We start from the raw sequence: 24,497 nt of genomic DNA, 5'->3' as shown, positions 1-24,497 counted from the left end.
TTTATCTTTTATATTATATTTTTACTGTACCTTTTCTATGTTTAGATATGTTTAGATACACAAATACTATTATGTTACAATTGCCTATGGTATTGAGTACAGTAACATGTTGCACAAGTTTGTAGCCTAGGAACAATAGGTTGTAACATATAGCCTAGGTGTGTACAAGCTGTACTCTCCAGCTTTGTGTAAGTACACTCTATGTTGTTTGCACAACAAACTCACCTAACAATGCATTTCTTAGAATGTGTCCCTGTCATTAAGTGACACATGACTGTGTCAGAGTGTATCACACGTATTAAGGATAAGATTTTCAGAGTGTATCACACATATTAAGGATAAGATTTGATGGTGAAGTTTTATATTCTTTTTTCTCCTTTCTCTATCTCTCTGTCTCACATATATCATGCATATATATGTTCTGAGTTATGATGTATTTCTTTCTGTGGGCGAGATTTTAAAAGTTCAATAAACATTGGGTTAGATGAAATTCATGTTACAAAGTTAAAGATACTATACTAGAACTGATTGTAGAAAAGATACAGATTAAATTATCTTTGCTTAAAATACAATGGATAAGAAAGACATCTATAAAAATTAATAAAGCAGGCTGTGACAGGTTTTCCAACAAAGTACTGTTGAAGAAATCCATATATTCAAGTTTTTTCTTCTTCAAGCTTTTAAACCCCCCAAATTAAATAAGTATGAAGTTATCATTTTGAAAAATACTACCTATCTTTCTTTTATCTATGTTACTTATATCTTTTGAGATTGGGCCTGGGAAGCTGTGAATCCAGAGTTGGCTCCTGTAATGAAAACAGTGGACACCCGGTATGTGGAGAAATATAAACCATTGGATGTGTGTCTGTCACTGACTGATTTTGTTCTTCTATGTATATCTTAATTTCTCAATTTGAGAGCAAACTATTAATATTTAACAAGACATATTCCCTTGAAAGGCAAATACCACATTCAGTTTCTCGTCCTCTGAGAAGTCAAGATTCTATCTTTAACTCTATTCAATCAAATACTGGAAGAAGCCAGGGTGGTTGGAGGTGAGTCTACTTAAAATTTCTTTCTTCTTCTATTCCTTCTCATTTTCCTGTCTTCCTCTTCATTCTTCCCTCCTCCTTCACTTCTTTGTTTCTCAGACAGAATTACATTTAGGAAATTTCTATAAATAACAACTATGGCAGTATTAATTATGTTTTGTGAAAGAACTTAAGAGAACATGCATGTAAAAAACTTAAAAAATATGTAAATTTCACAGTGATTATGCTTCAAAAGATTCTTAATGTGACAATGAAATTTCTGCCAATATTCATTGCTATGAATTTTATGATTTTGCTTATGGGTTATTAATGATTTAATTGACAATAGACAGGAATCATATGTTAGTATTGATTGTATTTAGGAATTGAGAACCAATTAGAGTACTCAGTCTTATCCTGCAAGACAGTCAGCTTCAAGGTAAACAGAATGGAAGAAGAAAGAAAAATGGAGGCTGAGATGCATATGCATCTGCAATAGTAGGGGCTCAAGAAATGAAGAAGATGGTAAAAAAGATGGTGAGGGTTCTTGCCATAAGGACCAAAGTTTAATGTTTAAATAGTATGAAAAAATTGATAGAAAAAGAACATGGATTTTTCTTGGTTGGATTTTAGTAGACTTGGATAAATGGCAATATTGAAGGAAATAATTTTAGAAACAAAGCGCTGGGAAAATAACACCAAATCAGTCACTGTTAAGTGCTTTGATATGTTATTTCAATAATCCTTACAACAACCATATGAAGTTAATACTATTCTCATTTTTATTATATAAAGATATTGTATTTTTTTAAACGGGGGAACTTTTTATATAGTTGTTAATAAATACATTGAAATAATATCTTTATTTAAAAATTAGTTTTGATTTTATTATTCATGCTAGTTTCCCCAGGACCAGTCCATTAGTTTCTTCATAACAAGGCCTTAAAACTAGGCCTGTTCAGTGGTTTGGCATGGCTCTTAGAGACATTGTTCCAACTGCAGGTGCTAGAAGAAAATCCATTCTGGCAAGCATTAAACAGATAATTAGGTAAACAGATTGTAATCTGGACAGGCAGCCAGTACTGGATATTACAATTTGAATTAATACATGATCTGTCAGACTGTTGGAATACAACAGGAAATCCAGGAGTAGAGAACATTTAAAAATCCATGCAGGCAGTTGGTAATCTGCTGAAGATCTTTTGAACCAATTAAAGGACTAATCTTCAGGTTTGGAGTCCAGGCTACAGTTGCCAGATTTAGCAAATAAAAATGAAGGATGCCCAGTTAAATTTGAATTTCAGGTAATCAGGAATTTTTTAGTATGTGTCACAGCCAATATTTGGGACATACCAAAAATTTGTTACTTATTTGAAATGCAAATTTAACTGGCCATCCTGTATTGTTTCTGGCAGCCTAGTCTATACTTTCTTGGGACATGGAGTTTCCAAGAGCAAAGTACACTCCTATTCTTATAGATACTGTGTTATTAGACACGTTATCAATATAGATTTCATTCACCAGAATTAGGATATGTACAATTAGTAAGATTAGTAAGGATGAGCTTGTTTGCCAAAGCTCCTACAATTGGCTTTAGACTCTGAGGAGACATTGAGCTTGTACTTACTTAGTAGTTAAGACATCTCAGTTGAGGAGTTGAGGTGATGAGGACTTTTAACATTTTTAATCTTTTTTTTTTTGAGACTGGATCTTGCCGTGTTGCCCAGGCTGGAGTGCAGTGGCATGATCATAGCTCATTGCAACCTTGAACTCCTGGGCTTAAACAATCCTCCTACCTCAGCCACCTGAGTAGGTGGGACTGACTATAGGTTTGTACCACCATGCCTGGCTAATTTTTACATTTTTAGTAGAGATGAGGCCTTGCTATGTTGCCCAGGCTGGTCTTGAACTCCTGGGCTCAAGTGATTCCCTCACCTCAGCCTCCCAAAGTGCTGGGATTACAGGCATACACTATTGTGCTCGGTGAGATGAAGGCTTTAGAAGCTGAGAACTGAACACAGCCTGGCAAACGGGTTCAGATAAATGCATAAATTTTAAGGGAAGATAAGGATATTATTTTTTTCTAAAATAACTTACTATTCTCATTATGAAAATAATAGAATAATTCTAGAAAAAAGGTAAAAAGAAAATTATTCATAGTTGCACTGATCCAGAGTTAATCATTAATTTATTTTTGAACAGAAAAAAGCCATTTCACCTTTTTTGAGTCTTATGTCTTTATCCATGGGAAAAAAATCGAACTAGATGATATCTAAGGTTCCTTCAGTACTCAATATATATTGTGGATAAAACATACAGTTCTGATGTATTTATATAACTTTGTGCTGTCTTGTCTATCACTACCAAGAAAACACTTGATTAAGGATTTTACAAATACATGAATTTATCTAACGTGCTTGTATGTGGAATACTTAGAATGCCTATTGCTCTGATTCACCCAGAATTTTCTTATTACACATCGTGTCTTTCAACCATTCTTGTTACACAGATCTATTATAAAAGTTTAATAATATAAAATAGTATATAGCTTAAGTCAGTAATTCATAAAAGGAGGTGGCAAGCCCCCAATATCCATATAACTAAATTTTTAAACTTTTAGATCTCCTTCAATTTGCTCAGGATGGCCAAAGATATGAGGAATATTTCCTTTTGGACTCTATTTGCCTCTGGAACACTCTCTTGACAATCTCATCCTTGTTAACGGTTCTGACTGCGGTTGAATATTGTATTTCTATTGTTATCTTAAAAAAAATTTAATTAGGGCCAGATGCAGTGGCTCACACCTGTAATCCCGGCACTTTGGGAGGCGGAGGCAGGCGGATCACTTGAGGTCAGGAGTTTGAGACCAGCCTGGCCAACATGGGGAAACCCTGTCTCTACCAAAAAAATACAAAAATTAGCCAGGCGTGGTGGCGCATGCCTGTAATCCCAGCTACTTGGGAGGCTGAGGCAGGAGAATCACTGGAACCTGGGAGGTGGAGGTTGCAGTGAGCTGAGATCCTGCCACTGCACTCTAGCCTGGGTGACAAAGTGAGATCCTGTTTCAAAAAAAGTATTTTTTTAAAAAAAATTATATATATTTAAGGTGTACAACCTGATATTTTAATATGCATATACATAGTGACCTGATTTCAGTCAAGCTAATTAACATATCCATCTCTTCACATAATTACCATTTTTTCTTGTGGTGAGAACACTTAAGATCTACCTTCTAAGTGATTTTCATCTGTATAACACAGTATTATTAACTATAGTCCTCATGCTCTACATTAGATCTCTGGAATTTACTCATTCTGTGTAACTAAAAGTTTGTACCCTTTGACTGACATCACCTTATTTCTCCCACCTCTTCACCCCTGGTAACTACTATTCTACTCTCTGCTTCTATGAGTTTGATTTGTAAAGATCCCACATATAAGTAAGCACATATAGTATTTTTCTTTCTGTGTCTGACTTATTTCACTTAGCATAACATCCTCTAGGTTCATCCATGTTGTCAAAAATGGCAGGATTTACTTGTTTTTAATGTCTGAATAGTATTCCATTATCTCTTTATGATGCATTTGTTAGTCCATTTATCTGTCACTTACGTTGTTTACGTATCTTGGATTTTTTTTTTTTTTTTGGCGAAGTTTCGCTCTTGTTGCCCAGGCAATGGCGACAAGACAATGTGAGTGCAATGGTGTGGTCTTGGCTCACTGCAACCTCCGCCTCCTGGGATCAAGTGATTCTCCTGCCTCAGCCTCTTGAGTAGCTGGGATTATAGGCATGCACCACTATGCCTGGCTAATTTCATATTTTAGTAGAGATGGGGTTTCACCATGTTGGCCAGGCTGGTCTTGAACTCCTGACCTCATGTGATCCGCCTGCCTCAGCCTCCCAAAGTGCTGGGATTACAGGTGTGAGCCACCGTGCCTGGCCCTCTTGGCTATTGTGAGTAATACTGCAATGAATCTGGAAATGCAGATATGTCTTTGAGATACTAATTTCATTTCCTTTGGATATATATCCAGAAGTGGAATTGTTAGATTATATAGTAGTTCTGTTTTTAATTTTTTGAGGAACTTCCATACTGTTTTTCATAATGGTTGTACCAAGTTACATTTCCACCAAGAGTGTACAAGGATTGCCTTTTTTCTGCACCCCCGCCAACACTTGTTATCTTTGGAATTTTTGATGACAGCTATCCTAACAAGTGTGAATTGATAATATATCATTGTAGTTTTGATTTGCATTTTCCTGATGATTAGTGATGTTGAGCACCTTTTTATATACCTATTGGCCATCTGTGTGTCTTCTTTAGGAAAATGTCTATTTAGGTTCTTTGCTCATCTTTAAATTGTGTTGTTTTTTGTTACTGAGTTCTGTGAATTCCTTAAATATTTTGGATATTAACTACTTATCAGTTATATAGTTTGTCAAAATTTTCTCCCATGCTATAGATTGCCTTTTCACTCTGTTGATTATTTCCTTTACTGTGCAGAAGCTTTTTAGTTTGATGTAGTTCTCCAATATTTACTTTTGCTTTTGTTGACTGTGCTTTTGGTGTCATATTGAAAAAAGTCATTTGCAAGACCAGTGTCAAGGAGCTTGTTCTCTACGTTTTTTCCTAAGAGTTTCATGGTTTCAGTTCTTACATTTAAGTCTTTAATCCATGTTGAGTTGATTTTTGTATATGGTGTAAGGTAAGGGTCCAATTCCATTATTCTGCACCTGGATATCCAATTTTTCCAACGCTATTTATGGCAGAGACTTTTTTCCCATTGTGTGTTCTTCTCACTTTTGTTGAAAATCAATTAAATGTAAATGTAAATGTATGGATTTATTTCTGGGCTCTCTACTCTGTTCTGTTGATCTATGTGCCTGTTTTAATACCAGTACCATACTGTTTTGATTACTGTAGCTTTTAGGTATAACTTGAAATCAGGAAGTGTGATGGCTGCAGCTTTGTTCTTTCTCAAGATTGTTTTGGCTATTCAGAGTCTTTTGTGGTTCCATATGAATTTAGGATTGTTTTTTCTATTTCTGTGAAAAATATCATTGAAATTTTGATAGGGATTGCATTGAGTCTGTAGATCACTTTGGGTAGTTTGGACATTTAACAGTATAAATTCTTCAAATCCATGACACAGGATTTTTCATTTATTTTGTCTTCAGTGTTTTTTTTTAATCAGTGTTTTATACTTTTTAGTGTATAGACCTTTCTCCATCTTGGTCATTTATTCCTAAGTATTTTATTCTTTTTGGTGTTATTGTAAATGGGATCATTCTTGTGGTTTCCTTTTGAGATGTCTGTTGTTGATGTAAAGAAATGCTCCTGATTTTTGTATGTTGATTTTGTATCCTGCAACTTTATTGAATTCATTTTTTAGTTCTAACAGTTTCTCAATGGAGTTTTTAGGGTTTTCTACATACAAGATCATGTCATCTGCAAACAGAGACATTTACTTCATCCTTTCCAATTTGCGTTCCTTTTATTTCCTTTTCTTGGCTAATTGATTGGCTAGGACTTCCAAGACTAGTTGAGTATTCCTTATCTGAAATATTTGGGATCAGAAATGTTTCAGATTTTTTTGGAGTTTGGAATATTTGCAGAATACCTGCCAGTTGAGTATCCTAAATTTGAAAATTCAAAATCTGAAATGCTTCAGTGAGCATTTCCGTTGAGCATCATGTTGTTGCTCAAAAAGTTTCAAATATTGGAGCATTTCGAGTTTTGGATTTTCAGATTTAGAATGCCCAGCCTGTAACTATGTTTGAATAGAAGTGGTAAGAGTGGGCATCCTTGTGTCGTACTGGATCTTTGAAAAAAACTTTCAGTTTTCCCCCATTGTGATGTTAGCTGTGGGAATTTTGCAAATGACCTTTATTGTGTTGGAGTATGTTCCTTCTATACTTATTTTTTTTAGAGTAAACTGAATGGATGTTGAACTTTGTCAGATGCTTTTTCTGCATCTATTTTTATCTTTAATTCTGCTACTGTGGTGTATAACATTGATTGATTTGCGTATGTTAAGCCAACCTTGCATCCCAGAAATAAATCCCAGTTAATCATGGTGTATAATTTTTTTAAAAAATATTTCAACTTTCACTTTAAATATAGGGGGTACATGTGCAGATTTGTTTACATGGGAATATTGTGTGATGCTAAGGTTTGAAGTATGGATCCTGTCACCTCACCCATGAAGTGAGCAGAGTACTCGACAGGTAATTTTTTTGATGTGCTGTTGAATTTGCCTTGCTAGTATTTATTGAGGATTTTTGCATCTATGTTCTTTAGTGATATTGGCCTGTAGTTTTCTAGCAGTGTCTTTGTTTGATTTTGATATCAGAGTGATGCTAGTCTCATAAAATGAATTTGGAAGTGGAATTCCCTCTTGTTTTATGAAAGAATTTAAGAAAGATTGGTATTAATTTGTCTTTGAATGTTTGATAGAATTCACTGTGAAGTCATCTGGTCCTGGGCTTTTCTTTGTTGAGAGGTTTTTGATTACTTCTTTAATCTCCTTATTATTGGTCTGTTTAGGCTTTGTACCTCTTCTTGATTCAATCTTGGTAAGTTGCTTGTTTCTAGGTATTTATCCATTTCTTCTGTGTTATCCAATTTGTTGTCATATAATGTTCATAATAGTCCCTTATGATCTTTTTTATTTCTGAGAAATCCATTGTATGTCTCCTCTTTCATTTATTTAAATCTTCTTTTTTCTTTTTTTAGTCTATGTAAGGGGCTGTCGACTTTATCTTTTCAAAAAAATAAGCTCTTAGTTTTTCTTTTTTTTTCTTTTTGAGACAGAGTCTCACTCTGTTGCCAGGCTGGAGTGCAGTGGCACGATCTCGGCTCACTGCAACCTCTGCTCTCGGGTTCAAGCAATTCTCCTGTCTCAGCCTCCCGAGTAGCTGGGACTACAGGCCTGCCCCACCATGCCCAGCTAATTTTTATATTTTTAGTAGAGACGGGGTTTCACCATGTTGGCCAGGATGGTCTCGATCTCTTGGCCTTGTGATCCGCCTGCCTCGGCCTCCCAAAGTGCTGGGATTACAGGTGTGAGCCACCTTGCCTGGTCCCAGTTTTGCTTTTTTTTTTTTTTTTTTATTCTCTATTTTATTTATTTCTACTCTAGTCCTATTATTGCCTTTATATGCTTATTTTGGGCTTAGTTTGTTATTCTTTTTCTAATTCCTGTAAGTGTGAAGTTAGGATGCTTATTTGAGATCTTTTTATTTCCACTTAGGCATTCATTGCTATAAACTCCCCTTAGTACTGCTTTTGCTTTCTCATAAGTTTTGGTATGTTATGTTTTGTTTCTGTCTCAAGATAATTTTAAGATTTTCTTTTTTAATTCCCTCTTTGATCAATAATTGTTCAAGAGTGTGTTGTTGTATTTGTGAATTTTTTCATTTTCATTTTTTTTTTTTTAATTGCGACGGAGTCTCTGTCGCCCAGGCTGGAGTGCAGTGGTGCAACCTCGGCTCACTGCAACCTCCGCCTCCCAGGTTCAAGTGATTCTTCTGCCTCAGCCTCCCAAGTAGCTGGGACTACAGGTGCATGCCACCACACCCAGCTAATTTTTGTATTTTTAGTAGAGACGGGGTTTCACCATGTTAGCCAGGACAGTCTCGATCTCTTGGCCTTGTGATCCGCCCGCCTCGGCCTCCCAAAGTACTGGGATTACAGACATAAGCCCCCATGCCTGGCGAATTTTTCCATTTTCTAGCTGTTATTGATTTCTAGTTTTATACCATTATGGTCAGAAAAGATACTTGGTATGATTTTGATCTTCTTAAATTTGTTAAGTCTGATTTTGTGACCCAACATGTGAGTTATCCTTGAGAAAGTTCCATCTGTGCTTGAGAAGAATGTGTAGTCTTCTGTTGGTTGGCAAATTCTATATATGTCTTTTGGGTCCATTTGATCCATAGTGGTGTTCAAGTTCACTGTTTATTGATTTTTCTGTCTGGATGATTTATCTATTATTAAAAGTGGAGTATCGAGCTTTCTTTTTTTTATTACGTTGCTGTCAATTTTTCCTTTTAGATTTGTCAATATTTGCTTTATATATTTACGTGCTCTGATATTGGATGTATATATATTCACAATTTTTATATCTTCCTATTGAATTTACCCATTTATCATTATATAATGACCTTCTTTGTCTTTAGAGACAACTTTTAACTTAAAGTCTATTTTGTCTGACATAAACTTAGCCACCCCTGTTTTCTTTTGGTTGCCGTTTGCATGGAATATCTTTTTTCATCCCTTTATTCTCAGCTTTTATGTGTCTTTGAATCCAAACTGAGTTCATTGTAGACAGCATACAGTTGGATCTTTAATCCACTCAGCCACTCCTCATATAGGCATACCTTATTATGTTGCACTTTGCTTTATTGCACTTCACAGATACTGCATTCTTTACAAGTCGAAGGTTCGTGGTAACCCTGCACTGAGCAAGTCGATTGGTGCCATTTTTCTGACAGCATGTGCTCACTGCATGTTTCTATGTCACATTTTGGTACTTCTTGCAATATTTCAAACTTTTTCATTATTATTATATCTGTTAATGATGTTCTGTGATCAGTGATCTTTGGCATTACTACAAATGTGCTGTTACCAATAGAGAGTTGTAAAGCTGAAATAAATTTTTCTAGACTATGAATAATAAAAGTAATTTCTATAACCATGAGAGAGAGGAAAGACAAAATTGTGTTTCTGTTCTCTTTATTGAAAATAAAGTTACAAAATTGTTGCATGTGATGGTACATACCTGTAGTGCCAGCTACTCTGGAGATTGAGGCGGGAGAATCACTTGTGCCCATGGGTTTGAGACTGGCCTGAGTCCAAAAAAATTACAAAATTATTGTCGTATGAAGAAGTGATCAGTGTAGGAAAAAATTTCTATAAAGGAGTATCAGGCAGTTAATTTATAATAATTCTAATATTTGTTTTCTGGGTATCGTGATGTTTGTGGTGTTTATAACTTAAATTGTTGTAATTGTGCTTTCTTTTCTCATTATTTTATACTAACTTTGTACCCAATTAACGGTGTTCCCCAAATTATACAAGCTTCAGGCCTCATAAAACTTGGATTTGTTCCTGGTCAGTAGTGTACCTAGACCTCTTTTTGGATTATTTACCTAAGTAAGGGATGAGTTGTATTGGTTGCCCTCTTGTGATACTTGTGGTATTTCCAGTAAAATTACTGAGAATTAAGAATTTGTGGGCTGGGAATGGTGGCTTATGCCTCTAGTCCCAACACTTTGGGAGGCCAAGGAGGTGGATCACTTGAGCCCAGGAGTTTGTGGCCAGCTTGGGCAACATGGTGAAACCCTGTCCCTACAAAAAATAACAAAAATTAGCTGGGCATAGTGGCACTCACCTGTAGTTACAGCTACTCAGGAGGCTGAGGTGGGAGGATCGCTTGAGCCTGGGAGATTGATGCTAGAGTGAGCTGTGTTCTTGCCATTACATTCCAGCCTGGGTGACAGAGCGAGACCCTGTCTCCGAGAAAAATAAATAAATAATTTGTGACTTGGACTAGTTTTGTTTCCTGTGGAACTCTTAACTAGGTTGCTCAGAAATTATGCCTTTGATTTTGGCCTCATTAGCATCTAGTATAATGTTCTGGTCAGCTGATATAACACACTTAATGTTGCTGACAAATGCTGTACCAAATACATTATAGGGCTTTTAAGCTATGCAGTAAAACCACAAAATTTCTAATCAAATATTGATAGCTATCTATCCTGCTTATATGTATTCTCCTTGTGATTTAAAATCATTGCTAAGCCACAGTTTAACTTCTTAAAATTTTACTTTGTAGAAAATTTTAAAATTGAATATATAAAGAAGCATGCAAATGCCCTCAAAGTCTTACCACTTGGATACAACTACTATCATATGAAGAATGCTATCATTTAAAAATATACTTTGTAGTACTAGACTCTGAGTTGGGAGATCTTGTATTTCCTGGGTTCTAGACTTGTGAGTAATTTCCTGTATGACTTTGGACAAGTTAATTCCTCATTAAGGATCAGTCTTCTCATCTGGAAAGAGAGGTAATACAACATTGTAGGGTTGTTGTGATGTATTTGGAATTTCTCAGTAGTTAGTTATAAAGTGCTTTCTAAATCATAAATTGCCATATAAATGAATTTTTCATTATTAATTTTTTTTGTAATTAAGAAACCATATAGAAACAAATGCTTTTTTTTTTTTGCACTATTACAGCTACAGAGATGGTAACAAAAATACCAGCTTGAAAACTTGGAATAAAAATGATTTTAAGCCTCAATGTAAACGAACAAACTTCGTGGCAAATGATGGAAAAAATTCTTGTCCAATGAGTTCGGGAGCTCAACAACAAAAACAATTAAGAATACCTGAACCTTCTAACTTATCTCACAACAAAGAAACTGAGCTACTCAGACAAACACATTCATCAAAAATATCTGGCTCCACAATGAGAGGGCTAGACAAAAACAGTGCACTACAGACACTTAAGCCCAATTTTCAACAAAATCAATATAAGAAACAAATGTTGGATGATATTCCAGAAGACAACACTCTGAAGGTAAATATTTAAATACAAATTAATGACTTATTTACATTTTTAAAAATGTGAGGTAAATATTTAGAAAACTACAGAGATAAGAGCACCTGAAATAAATTCCATGACATACATTACTTGATTAGCATAAATATTCAGTTCTATTGAAGTGGATGAATGTTAGTTTCCAAAATATTTTCTTAGAGGGTATGAATGGCTGCTCCTTTTCCTTTCAAACTTTAGAGTTTTCTACTGGATTCTGACTTTCACTTTACACTCATTTTAAAGATAATGACAGTTTATCCATTGTTGATGAATTTATCCAGGCTCTTCATATGTCATTCTAAGTATTTTTCAACAGAGGTCAGCAAACATTTTCCTTAAAGGGCCAGACAGTATTTTTGGCTTTATGGGCCATACTGTCTCTGTTGCAGCTACTCAACAATACTACTCAACTCTGCCACTGTAGCTTGGAAGCAGCCATAAGCAATACATAAATGAATGGGCACGGCTCTCCTCCAACAAATCTTTACACAAACAGATAGCAGGTTAGATTTGCACTGCAGGCCATAGTTTTCTTTATGATCAACTTATTATGACCTTTGCTTTATGATCTTGTCCTAGTCTACCTTTGTAGCCTCATATTTCATAGTCTACTAATTGTCTAATGCTCTAGCCACTTCAGACTCGTCACAATTCTCTAAACATAGCATACACTGTGTGCTTTGGTTTATATTCTTCCCTATAACTGTATCTCACCTGTACTTCCTCTCTACGCTCAGTGCTCTAATTGTTCTTTGTAAATGTTATTTATATGTTATGTGTGCTGGTTATTCCTCATTTCTGCTCCCTGGCCCCTTGGCCCGCTTGATTCTTCACCTGCCCTTCTCTGTGTTCTGGAAGGCTGAACTGTCCTGCGTAGTGCATCATCCTGAGATTGTTTGCTTGCTGGCTTTTGCTAGAGGAAGGCTGAACTGTCCTGCGTAGTGCATCATCCTGAGATTGTTTGCTTGCTGGCTTTTGCTAGAGGAAGGCTGAACTGTCCTGCGTAGTGCATCATCCTGAGATTGTTTGCTTGCTGGCTTTTGCTAGAGGAAGGCTGAACTATCCTGCGTAGTGCATCATCCTGAGATTGTTTGCTTGCTGGCTTTTGCTAGAGGTCAGCCAGTAGGAGTCACTGGTACGACATCACAGGGTGGGAGGAAACGTTGGGTTTTCTCACTTTCTCCTGTCTTAAATGTTAAATCACCAGCAGTAGCTGTGTCACTGCATGACGTAGCCCCTTCACGAGTATAGCTTTCCTGGGCTTGATACTTTCATTTTCTCCTCTTGCCCTTTCAGCCTAGGAATGGTAACAACTTCTTACAGTTGTTAGTTTTTGTTCTGCCCATATGTCTGAAAAAGCAATCTTTTCCAAAAGCCATTGGGGTAAAATTTGTTTTTGCATGTTTTGTTTTTTGTTGTAAATAAGATTAATAAAGCATGTTTCACAGTGGTTCTCAATCTTATGTTTCCTTGTACTCAAGAATTATATGACATAATCACCTTAGTAACAGCGGTTTACTGTGGCCGTAATCATCAAGAGGAGGCATATTAGAATCGATTAAGAGGGGGAAGAGGGAAGAAACTACCTGTATTTTGAAAAAAAGTCCCATCATATGTTCTTCACAACCCTCACCCTCACAAAGGAAAGTGTCCCCCTGCCTTTGAAAATTAGTATCTTAACACACTGTATTCTTAGTTAATCTTCAAAAATGCTAAGAACGTTTCCATCTCAGAGCTTTTATACTTGCTGTTCCCACTGTCCTCATTCAACAACCCACTTAAAATAATAACCCCCATCTCTCTCTCTTTCCATTTACCTTGTGTGTTTTTTCCTAAAAAAAAGTACATTTCCTGACATTCTGTTATATGTTTATTTATTTTATAAATCCTCCACTAGACTATAAAATCTTCGAGAACAGATATCTTGACTGTTTTGTCCATGAATGTTTCCTTAATAGCTATGTTTGGCATGTAGTAGGTGCCCAGTAAACACTTTTGAAACGAATGAATGAATGAATGTGTCTGGCTCCTTCCCCAGAGTCCCCTAGAGTGTGAGTGCACTAGGGAAAGGAATGGCCTTACCTGTATTTGTCACAGGATCTGGCATATGATGCTTTAAAATATTCAATGAATGAATGAGTGAGTGAATACCTATATAAATAATTCTCCTCTTGATTAATTGTCTCTAAGCACACCCTGGTTTCTCCATCTGTAATACAGTATTGATGGTCTTATTTTAGGGAAGTAACTATACTAAAATTTTCAGTAGTTCTTTTTACACACTTGTCCATTGTAAGGACTTAGAATTTTTACATAGAAGGTAAGCGAGTATGATGAAAAAAAATATTTTTCTAATACTATGTTTCTTATTTTTTCAAAAGGAAACCTCATTATTTCAGTTACAGTTTAAGGAAAAAGCTAGTTCTTTAAGAATTATTTCTGCAGTTATTGAAAGCATGAAGTATTGGCGTGAACATGCACAGAAAACTGTACTTCTTTTTGAAGTATTAGGTAGGTAAAATACTTCAAAAATACTTCAGTAATACTCTTTGGAGAACAGGATTTAATGTCTGATTAGTCCTTTTTCTTCCAAATAAAACAGTCTGATTTTTGCTACTCCCTAAAGTATATTCAAAGAACTGAAGTTTTAATAATAGTCCCTGTGGTGGATAGAATAATGCTCCCTAAAAATGTCTACATTCTAATTACCAAAACCTGTGAATGCTACCTTATATGGCAAAAGAGACTTTGCAGATGTAATTAAGTTAGGGATCTTGAAATGGGAAGATTATCTTGTATTATTCGGGTGGGTTCAATGTAATCACAAGGGTCCCTTATACAAGGAAAGCATTGAAAGATGCTACCTTGCTGGCTTTGAAGATGGAGGAAGGGGCCATGAGCCAAAGAATGCAGGCATCTTTGAGAAATTGGAAAAATTAAGGAAATAGATTCTACTCTAGAGCCTCCAAAAGGAACACAGCTTTGATGACTCGTTATAAGACTTCTGACCTCCGTAACTATTAAGATAATGCTTTTGTGTTGTTTTAAGCCAACCACTAAGTTTGTGGTAATTTGTAAGCAGCAATAGGAGACTGATAGAACCACCTCCTTTTCCTTTTGTCCTGTTATATATATATATATAAATGTAAATATAAATGTGTGTATATATAGATGTAGATTTCTATCAGTGCACTCATTTCATATGTTTAACTTTCACCTAAAAATGATTCCAGTTTCTCTCTTGTTACCATTAAGGAAAAAGCTTTATTATATAAAGTGACATTGGATTCAATAGAGACTCAGACTTTGAGTAAAGCACACTGTATTCATTTTCAATTGCTACGTAACAAGGTAATGGAAACTTAGCAGCTAAAAACCACACCCACTTCTTAACTCAAGTTTTGTAGATCAGAAGTCCATGTGGGCTTGACTGCGTTCTATACTCAGGGTATCACAGTGCTAAAATCAAGGTGTTGGCTGGGCTGATTTTGTTCAGTTTTCATTTTTGGCTTTTTGGAGGTTTCCATGCCTCTGGCCTCTGGAACTCCCATATACTTCAGGGATTCTTTATCAAGTCCTACTCATGTTGCTTGAAGCATATCTCTTAGCTCGTTGGCATGGCTGTTACTACTCTGTTGAAGCTTGACTTAGCTCTTACATTGTTCAGTTCTTACCAGTAGCCACGTAACTGCAATAGCAGATGGTATTCTATTTCATGTCAGTTTCCTGTCAGAGCTAGAATACTGTCAGAGGTAGAGCATCTTATTTCAAAGATCTTAGCCCCTGTTGGACTTCCACTAAGTTGCTTTTTCCTGTGTGAAGGATGCCTTTGGCTCTCACCTCATTTACAGAATATAAATATTAAAAATAACCTGAGCCTATTAAAAGGACATGCTAATTCCATTCATTTCCCCAGGTTCTCTTTGGTGAATTGTTCAGGTTCATTCCAGAATAATCCTTTTAAGAATATCACAATACTCATTATAAACACCAATAGACATTCTTATCAAGAAATGAAGGGGGTCCGTGCTTTTATATGTGATGGTTAGCTTTCATAGTGCTATTATAATCCTGAGTTCCTAGGCTAGACTCTAAACTTATCAAAGGTAGATACTTCATTTTACTACACTTTAGTGTCTAGCACACTGCACAGCATATTGGAAGTACCTTTCAGTTGCAAGCACCACCCCCCAAAAAAAAACAACTTTAGTGGATTTTAAATACTCATTTATATTCCTATGTATAATATTGTGTTGCATAGAGAATTATTCACGCACTGAAAAGTGGCTAGGTTTCTGACTTCAGGCAAAGCTTGATCTAGCTGCTCAAGAGATGGCACAGTGATTTCTCTTCATCCTTCTGGCCAGTCATAATGTTGGCTTCATCTTAAGGCTGCACACTATAGTCTCTCCAGAAGCTTCTGACTCTCCCCTTATGGTAGCAAGTTGATTATTAAATTTCTGTAGACTATACATTCTTATACCATACCGTCATATTCTTAGATTTTTCTTCTGATTGCTTTTTCCTAGAAACTAACCAATGAGTCTTTGCAAAAAACCATTTCTGACTTGGTAACATGCCCATTGCAGAAACTCTGAACTACGTAGTTGCGTAATAAAATATGCTGATTGGATTAAGTCAGTCACAGTTCACTCCTGGATCTGGGGGTGGGGACAAATCCTATCCAAATAATATGGCTAAAAATGGAATTTTCCTGAAGGATAATCTGGGTCTTTTTAGCAGAAATGGCGGCCAGCCTCAAAATAACAAATGCCCACTACCAGTACCGAGTAGATGGTTATTAAATAAATGAATAATGCTGTCACTTCATAATAGTTTCTGAGATAAACATGAATTACAATTTGCATTTTATAGGTGAAGAAACAGATTTGAAAGTGGTTAAACAATTTACTCAAGGAGGAGGGAATAGGGAGATGTAGGTCAAAGGGTACAAACTTGCAATTATGTTGGATGAATAAGTCTAGAGACTTAATGCACAGAGGAGGTCTATAGTTAATATTATTGTATTGTATATTAAAATTTTGGTAAGAGTAGATTGTAGGTGCTCTTACCACACACAAAAAGGAATAACTATGGAAGGTGATGGGTATGTTAACTTGCTCACTGTAGAAATGATTTCACTATATATATGTATATGAAAATATGTTGTATATATATGAAAATATGTTGTATACCTTAAATGTATATAATAAAAATAAATTTAAAACGCAGTTTGCTCAAAGTCACAAAATATTAGTAAGTTGAAGTACCTGGGACTTGAATGCATGACTCCTGATTCTAACTCAATGTTTCTTTTTTCATTAAATTATGATGCTTCTTTGTTACACATGTGCATTTTATTGTTATAATGTTGTAGACTGTTCTGGGGATTTAACCACTCTGTACTACACATTCTAAGGAAAAAGTTTCAGATGGCCATTTATTGTCAATTATATGAGCTTGGCATATAATCTGTTCCTAAGTTGGAGAGAGTCAGAAGTTTTGTTTTCCTACCTATGAAACTGCCTGATAAATATCTTCTCTTAAAATGTCTTCTTTATTACTGTATAAATAGAACTATGGGAGGTTGATATGGATAGTTATTTAAACATCAGCTTCTCTTTGTTAAATTTTATTTGCAGTTTACCAACATTTATTTTTCCCCCATTTCAATATTGCTTAGCTGTTCTTGATTCAGCTGTTACACCTGGCCCATATTATTCGAAGAGTTTTCTTATGAGGGATGGGAAAAATACTCTGCCTTGTGTCTTTTATGAAATCGTGAGTATTTTTAAAGTATTCTTCGCAAAGCCTATGTCAACATAGTATAAACATGCAGGCTATAATTCCAGTTGAAATATAAATTCTGTTAACAATTTAGTACTTTTAACACGTTGTTTGGTTTTAGTTCTGATATGAAAGTTGTTTATTTGTATAATATAGGGAGCCTACTATGTGCCAGGTACTGTGCTGGGTGTGAGGGATATAAAGTGGAATATAAATGGCAAATGGCTCTTTCTCTCAAAGAGTTTGTAATCCCAGGCAGAATGGTACAGAAATGTTACACTGTGGTATGGTGAATGGCATGGTGGAGCTAGGTATGTGCAGTGTGCTAGAGAAGTAAGTAAGAAGGAAGGGGCAGATCAGGGAAAGATTTTCAAAGAAGGTAGTAACTTATCCTAGATCTTTAAGGACTAATAAGAATCAACTAAGCCAAAATGTGTTGGGGAGGATATAGTCTAAGGTGAGGGAGCAGCATATGCAAAGACTTGAAGCTAAGAGAGAGCTTCACTTGTTCAGGGAACTGAAAGTAGTTAAAATTACCAAAGTGAAGAGTTAGGAACTGATAGGGGTAAGGGTAGTGGTTCTGAAATTGGGGGAAAGCATAGTGGGCTGGGATATAAGGAAGAGGCTTGGTGACAAAGAAGTCTGGAGATTGCAGAGGAGGCTATAGACCTACACACATTGAGGCTGTGTAAGAGCTACATAAACTTTGTAAAAGTTTGACCTTAATTCTGACATTGGTCTCAATTCTGAAATCAGACTTGGATTCCAGCATTTACTCCAACATTTTCTAGTTTTATGACTTAAGAACACTGCTTAAATTACTTGAACTTCAGATTTTTTTAAAAATCTATAAAATGGGGAGACAAATTCCTACTTTGAAAGGTTGTTAAGGGGATTAAATGATGAAACATGAATATACAGTGCATGACACCTAGTAGGTGATCAATAAATAATTGTCAATTCCTGTAATATCTTGAATGTGTATTATTTTTATCTAGTCTGAAGTTTTTTAAAAAAACTTTGTTATTGAAGTATAACATGTACAGAAAAGTGTAAAAATCATAATTGTACAGTTCTATGAAGTATCACAAAGTGAATGCCATCCAGGTTAAGAAATAGAACATTGCCATCACCCCCCAAAGCCCTTTGTGCTTCTTCCCATTCACTACCTCTTGTCTTCTACTTACAGGTAACCACTAGCCTGACTTTTAATGTCATCAATTAATTCTGCCTGTTTTTGAATTTTATAAAAATAGTATCATACATTATGTCATTTTAAATATGTGATTTACTTTATTTGACAAAATGTTTGTAAGATTCATCTATGTTGTTATGTGTAGCTGTAGCTCACTCATTTATATTGCTGTGTATAATATTGTGTTGCATGAATGTGCTACAGTTTTCTATTTCACTGTTGATGGGCATTTGGGTTTCTGGATTTTTTGCTGTTATGCGTAATGTTTTATGAACATTCTTATCTATGTCTCTTACACATTTGCATGTATTTCTGTTTGATATATACTCAGAAGTAAAATTGCTGGGTCATAGAGCACGTGTATATTCAAATACAGTAGTTATTGCCAAAGAATTTTTCAAAGGATCGTGTCAATTTAAGTACTCACAGGCAATGTAGGAGAGTTGTGGTTGCTCTGCATTCTTACCAACACTTAGTATTGTCAGTCTTTTTTATTATAACCATTCTGGTGAGTAAATTTAGTGTTATCTCATTTCTTTACAATTCCCTGGTAAGTAATTAGGTTGAGTACCTTTTCATATGCTATTTGGATATCTTTTTTGTAAAGTCTGTTCAGGCATCTTGCTGTTTTCTTCTCTTATTTGTCTTTTTCTTACTGATTCTAGGAATTTAAAAAAAAAACTATTCTGGGAATCAGTTTTCTGTCCATTACGTGCATTGCAAATATTTTCTCATATCCATGGTTTGCTTTTTCCCACTTAATGATGGCTTTTGATAAACAGAAGTTTTTCATTTTCATATAATCCTTTTATCAATCATTAGTCTTTCCCCTTATAATTAGTGCTTTTTGTGACTATTTAACGAAAGCAATTTCAGAATGCTTTAATTTTATTCATAATTGAGAGGATTTGGAGATTGCTAATCTTTTTCTGATTTACTTGTCTCTAAAGGCATCACACTTTTGGGTCCCAACCTTAAGCTTCAGGTCTGAGTGGGGGTGGTTACTAGAATCTCTTTTCCTTGGACACCTAAGATTCCATTTTTTTGTTTCCCACCTATACAAGTCTATGAAATCTCTGCTCAGTTTCTTAGACTCTCAGATGCCTTTCTGTAATTTGCAGACATCTCAGGGAGAAAGCACCCCCCAAATCAGGTTTCATCCGAGACTCCCATACTATCCTAGACGGGGGGTGGGGGGGTCTCTGTAATTCCTCACTGTCTTAATATCTCTCTGATGCTTACGAGGAGATTTTTAAGAAAACATTTCATCCAGCTATCCTAATTGTCATCTGATGAGCTGTTTTGAATCACCCAGTCTGCTGCCTACTGAAAGTGGAACTCTGGGAATCTGATAAAAGAGTGGGTAATTTCATGTGTCATTACACTGGGAATTATTCAGTCTTTGAAGAAGCAACAACTTGCTAGCTTGTAAAAGCCCTACCAAGTGAGGGTCTTTCCTCTGTTATAGGGCACCAATATGTGAATAACTATCATTGTCTTGTTAGCAGTGGGGCCCTGAGTCACGTGAAGGAATTATAGCATTTTGAGGTGACACATGTTTAGCTGATCACATAAATATTAAAAAAATTGAAATTCAGATGAAGTAATAACTATTTTTTTGATATTTATTTTTTGAAAAACAGGATCGTGAACTTCCGAGACTGATTAGAGGCCGAGTTCATAGATGTGTTGGCAACTATGACCAGAAAAAGAACATTTTCAAATGTGTTTCTGTCAGACCGGCGTCTGTTTCTGAACAAAAAACTTTCCAGGCATTTGTCAAAATTGCAGATGTTGAGATGCAGTATTATATTAATGTGATGAATGAAACTTAAGTAGTGATAAAAGGAAGTTTAAATAGCATAAATTATAGCAGTTTTCTGTTATTGCTTAATTTACTATCTCCATAGTTTTATAGCTACTATTTTCTTGTATTTCACATGTTGAATTAAAGTATTTGAATTCTTTTAAATGTGGAAAGAGTTTTTGAAGTATAATTTTAATGTTTTTATTAAAATGATATATTTGCTAAAATTCCACAACCATCCTAGATAAAAATGATCACTATGACAGGAATAGATGATGCTTATTTAATATGGGATAATAATACATCTGAGTTAGCTCAAAAGCCAGCATTGGGCTTAAGGGGGAAATACTAGAGGTATTTGCACTATCAGGAAAAAGTCAAGTGTGCCCACTGTCATTACTGTTATTAAGCATTGTTCTGGAACTGCTAGTCTGTGCGGTTCATTTAATTACTTCAAATAGTTAATGAAAATCTGCTTTGTGCCAGGCATTGTTGCAAATGCTAGAGACAAAGCAGTTCACAAAGTAACAAAAATTAGGGGTACCAGAAAGGTTGGTGTGCTTTGAACCAGGAGCCCGTGTATCATCATGTTTCTCCCATAGCCATGATTCACGAGTCTGGAAATCAAGGAGTGGTAGCAGAGCTGACTTCCTCATTAATAGACCAACTAACATACCCACAGAACTTTTGCTCCCTACTCCCACAATTTTGGGCTCTGTTGATTAACAGATCTTACTTTCTGTCATAGCCTAGGTTACCCAAAAAGTGGAGACTGAGAAAAAGTCTTATTTGTGAGTAGTTTAATTGAGAATTTTATGTCATGTGAAGAAGTAAGGAATAGAGGGTGTTAAATAGGGAAGAAGGGAGACCAGTTACTAGGATGGCTTATTGAGTTGGCAACCACTAGGAGGGACTAAGGCATATATGCATAAGCTCCCAGTACCTGTATTTAAGGGTTGACCGACACGGCAACAACTCCCTTTCACTTTCTGGTTGTGTATGTATGAGCATTGGGCTGGTTTTCCATGATATTCCACTCCATGGAATCAGAGGAACCGTACGGTAGGACACAAGAAGCAGATGGAATAGGCCTGAAGTAATACTGTCAGACCAAATCTATGTGAAGCTGGTCAAAGTCTGCACAGAATTGGTTATTGCAGCCATGGCTGGAATAAGAGAAGATGGCTGAGAGAATTTGAAGTGGTGAACAAGAAGTGTCTGATACAATTCTTAAGGAAGAAGTGTCTGACAATTCTTAATGTTTTACCAGAAGTGCTTCCATGGTTCCATTCTACTGAAAGTTGAGACTGCCATTTGGCAATTTTGGTTCTTTATGTTTTCGAATCAGTAGGCAAAAAGGGGTTTACTGTGCTGCCTGTGGTACTTCAATCCCAGTTAACAATGGAAAATTGTGTTTCTCTGCATAATGAGGAAAGGGAAGACCATATCTGATATGCGGGGGATTCTTTGGGATGTCACTTAGTAAAAGTTAATGGAACACTATTATAGCAACCCAAGAAAAACAATAACACTGAGGATTCAGACTCACAAGGAATGTGGGTTGAATCTAGCTGAAGTTATGTAAAAGGGAACATGGAATGGGTGTGGAAGAAGGAGTTGTAAATGTCAGTTGTGGTCTTGTGATCAGTTGTAGGGTAAGGAAAAGCTAGTATAAGGAGGTAATATGACACATGAAGAATGGTTGAGATAATGATGGTGTCTGGTTATTAAGGTTTTCCTAGAGAGGTAAGGAGCTAGAAGTAACTCAAAGGGCTGCAAATATGGATTTACTTTTCCATATTTGCCTGAGGAATAATTGAATGTGATCCAGGAGAGTTCATCTTTTCTATTATTCCTGTCTTTTATATCTGTATATGGTTGGGTAATGGAAGTCTGATCCTTGTTGGTTACCATTTTTCTCTCTCCTAGGGCCTATTTACAGGGAGTTGGGTTATAGTGAGAGATTCTGCCACCTGGAAATATTTCCAAAGCATATGTCTTTCCCTGGTGGTCCTCTATTCAAAGACCACTGATGGCTTGTTGTTGTCTACAGGATAAAGCCTAAACTCTTAGACTCTTAAGATATTTTAGGACATTTACAGTCTGGTCCCTGCTTGCTTCTATGACTTCTCCAACCATTTTTCTTCACTTCTCAAGATGTAGGCCCCAATCTCACAGGCATGCTCTCCATTCCCTAAGCAAGCAATGATTAAACACCCATCCCTGAGCTTCTCTACATTCTCATGATCCCCCAAAGTATAGTAAGGTGTGATCAGCAGCTGTAATCAGTCACTGTTGCAGGACTCTGAAGATAATTTGTTCTAGAGAGGTCCTGTGTAATTACTTTGTTTTTAATGAGTTCCCCCAGGATCTGGGCTCCTCTGGGATGCACAGTCCCCTAGGGCCAGGGATAGGTAGAAGAAGAGATGTTAGAAGGGTGGGTACAGACACAGGTGATGACTCTACAAAGGCTGTTGCAACCAATAAAGGGCAGGAGGATTTTGGATCAGGGCCCTGGAGTTAACCTCAGACACAGAGTAAGTTGGGCAGGAGAGTGAATAAGCTGGTACCTTAGTATCCCTACAACCTGAGGGTCTTGATCTCCCCAGTTGTATGATGTTCTATAGGATAGTTTTTCAGATATAACTTTCCTTTTCTCCACCTCTCTGCTTTTCAAGACTTTTCTACGTTCCAGAAATATTTTGATTTAATGTTCACAACTTAATATCTTTTTATTAATGACAGTGTCCATTAATACTATGCAACGTCCTCTCTCATGATTGTATCATTTCAACATAATGACATCTCTATGAGATAGGCATTTAATACAGGGATTTCAAGCCCTCGGCCATATATTTGAATTACTTAAGGAGCTTACTTAAGGCCCCCTGCAGAGATTCTAATTACACTTTTTGGGGGATGGTGCTGTAATGTGTATTTTCAAAATGTATTATATGCCCTTACTACTCAGTGTGGCCCACAGAACAGCAGAATTGCCATCACCAAATGTAAAATTTTAACTTTCAAAATGTAGAATATTAGGCCCTACACCAGACCTACTGAATCAAAATCAGCATTTAACACGACCACCAGGTGGTTTGTATGGAAATTAAAGTTTTAGAAGCAGTGACCTTTGTGATTCTTACATTCAGTCCAGACTGAGAACTGTAGATTTACCAGGTGAAGAAGATGAGAGGCGTTATTGAGGGAGCAGCTGAAATTTATATTCCCGATCACTGGCAGCATTCACAGGTGATGTCTCTCTGGTTTGGAATTTCTAATAAGACCCTTGACACCAGAGATTGGTCCCACTCATTTCCCAAGCAGGCAAACTTCTGAGAGAACAGGCATGTGAAACTTCACTTGATGCCATTTCCCTACTACGATACTAGCACATTATGTCCAAATGTGAAAAACTGTTAACGTGGCTAGACTAAACATCATTAGCAGGGTGAAGATCCCAGCAGTTAGACTCAGCTACATCCCTCTAGGGAAGGAACTTCTCATATGCCCTAACACCTTTCAACTTTCTTAGCTCAGAGGCATTTTGAGGTATGGATATCTGGAGAGGAAGTACAGCGAGGTCTCAAGGATGGATATCCTCGTTCCCTTTCTCCCCAAATTATGCAAACTTTCAGATACATTTCTTCATGTCAACATAACTGAACCATGTAGACATCAACACCAAAACCAAAATGACTGTCAACATGCATCATGGGCTGTCTTTTTAAAATAAAGAGTAGTGTGGTTGGATGGTCTAACATTTTCCATCGGTCTGAAGTTTATCTCAGAATTTTGTAATAAAGTGTCAAAACTAGCACTAAATGGTTAAGGCTAGTGAATTCTTATTCTGGGAGGATTTAATAGGAGTCGTTTTTCTAACTACAATGGGAGTTGGCTGCTTTAAAGTTGGAGGGGCCGGGCGCGGTGGCTAACGCCTGTAACCCCAGCACTTTGGGAGGCTGAGGCGGGTGGATCACCGCAGGTCAGGAGTCCAAGACCAGCCTGATCAACATAGAGAAATCCCGTCTCTACTAAAAATACAAAAATTAGCCGGGTGTGGTGGC

The 24,497-nt window shown here is 36.3% G+C and overlaps 1 protein-coding gene across 2 annotated transcripts in view; it reads left to right on the top strand.

Annotated features, from left to right (window-relative positions):
• The window catches only part of SPATA22 (spermatogenesis associated 22), a 28,303-nt gene extending 7,708 nt beyond the window's left edge, over positions 1-20,595 (top strand). Inside the window, exons 4-9 of one of the 2 annotated variants that reach the window (XM_002826841.4) lie at positions 771-831; positions 960-1,055; positions 11,278-11,620; positions 14,023-14,152; positions 17,325-17,422; positions 20,267-20,595. In XM_002826841.4, the coding sequence (XP_002826887.3) occupies positions 771-831; positions 960-1,055; positions 11,278-11,620; positions 14,023-14,152; positions 17,325-17,422; positions 20,267-20,458 (920 nt within the window). In that variant the 3' untranslated portion in view covers positions 20,459-20,595. The remainder of the gene's footprint in view (positions 1-770; positions 832-959; positions 1,056-11,277; positions 11,621-14,022; positions 14,153-17,324; positions 17,423-20,266) is intronic. The other variant, XM_054535362.2, reaches the window with a different exon arrangement.
• The last annotated feature ends 3,902 nt before the right edge of the window (positions 20,596-24,497 follow it).

Source organism: Pongo abelii, chromosome 19 (genome assembly GCF_028885655.2).
Source record: "Pongo abelii isolate AG06213 chromosome 19, NHGRI_mPonAbe1-v2.0_pri, whole genome shotgun sequence".
NCBI lineage: Eukaryota > Metazoa > Chordata > Mammalia > Primates > Hominidae > Pongo > Pongo abelii.
This window is presented reverse-complemented; position numbering and strand designations above follow the sequence as displayed.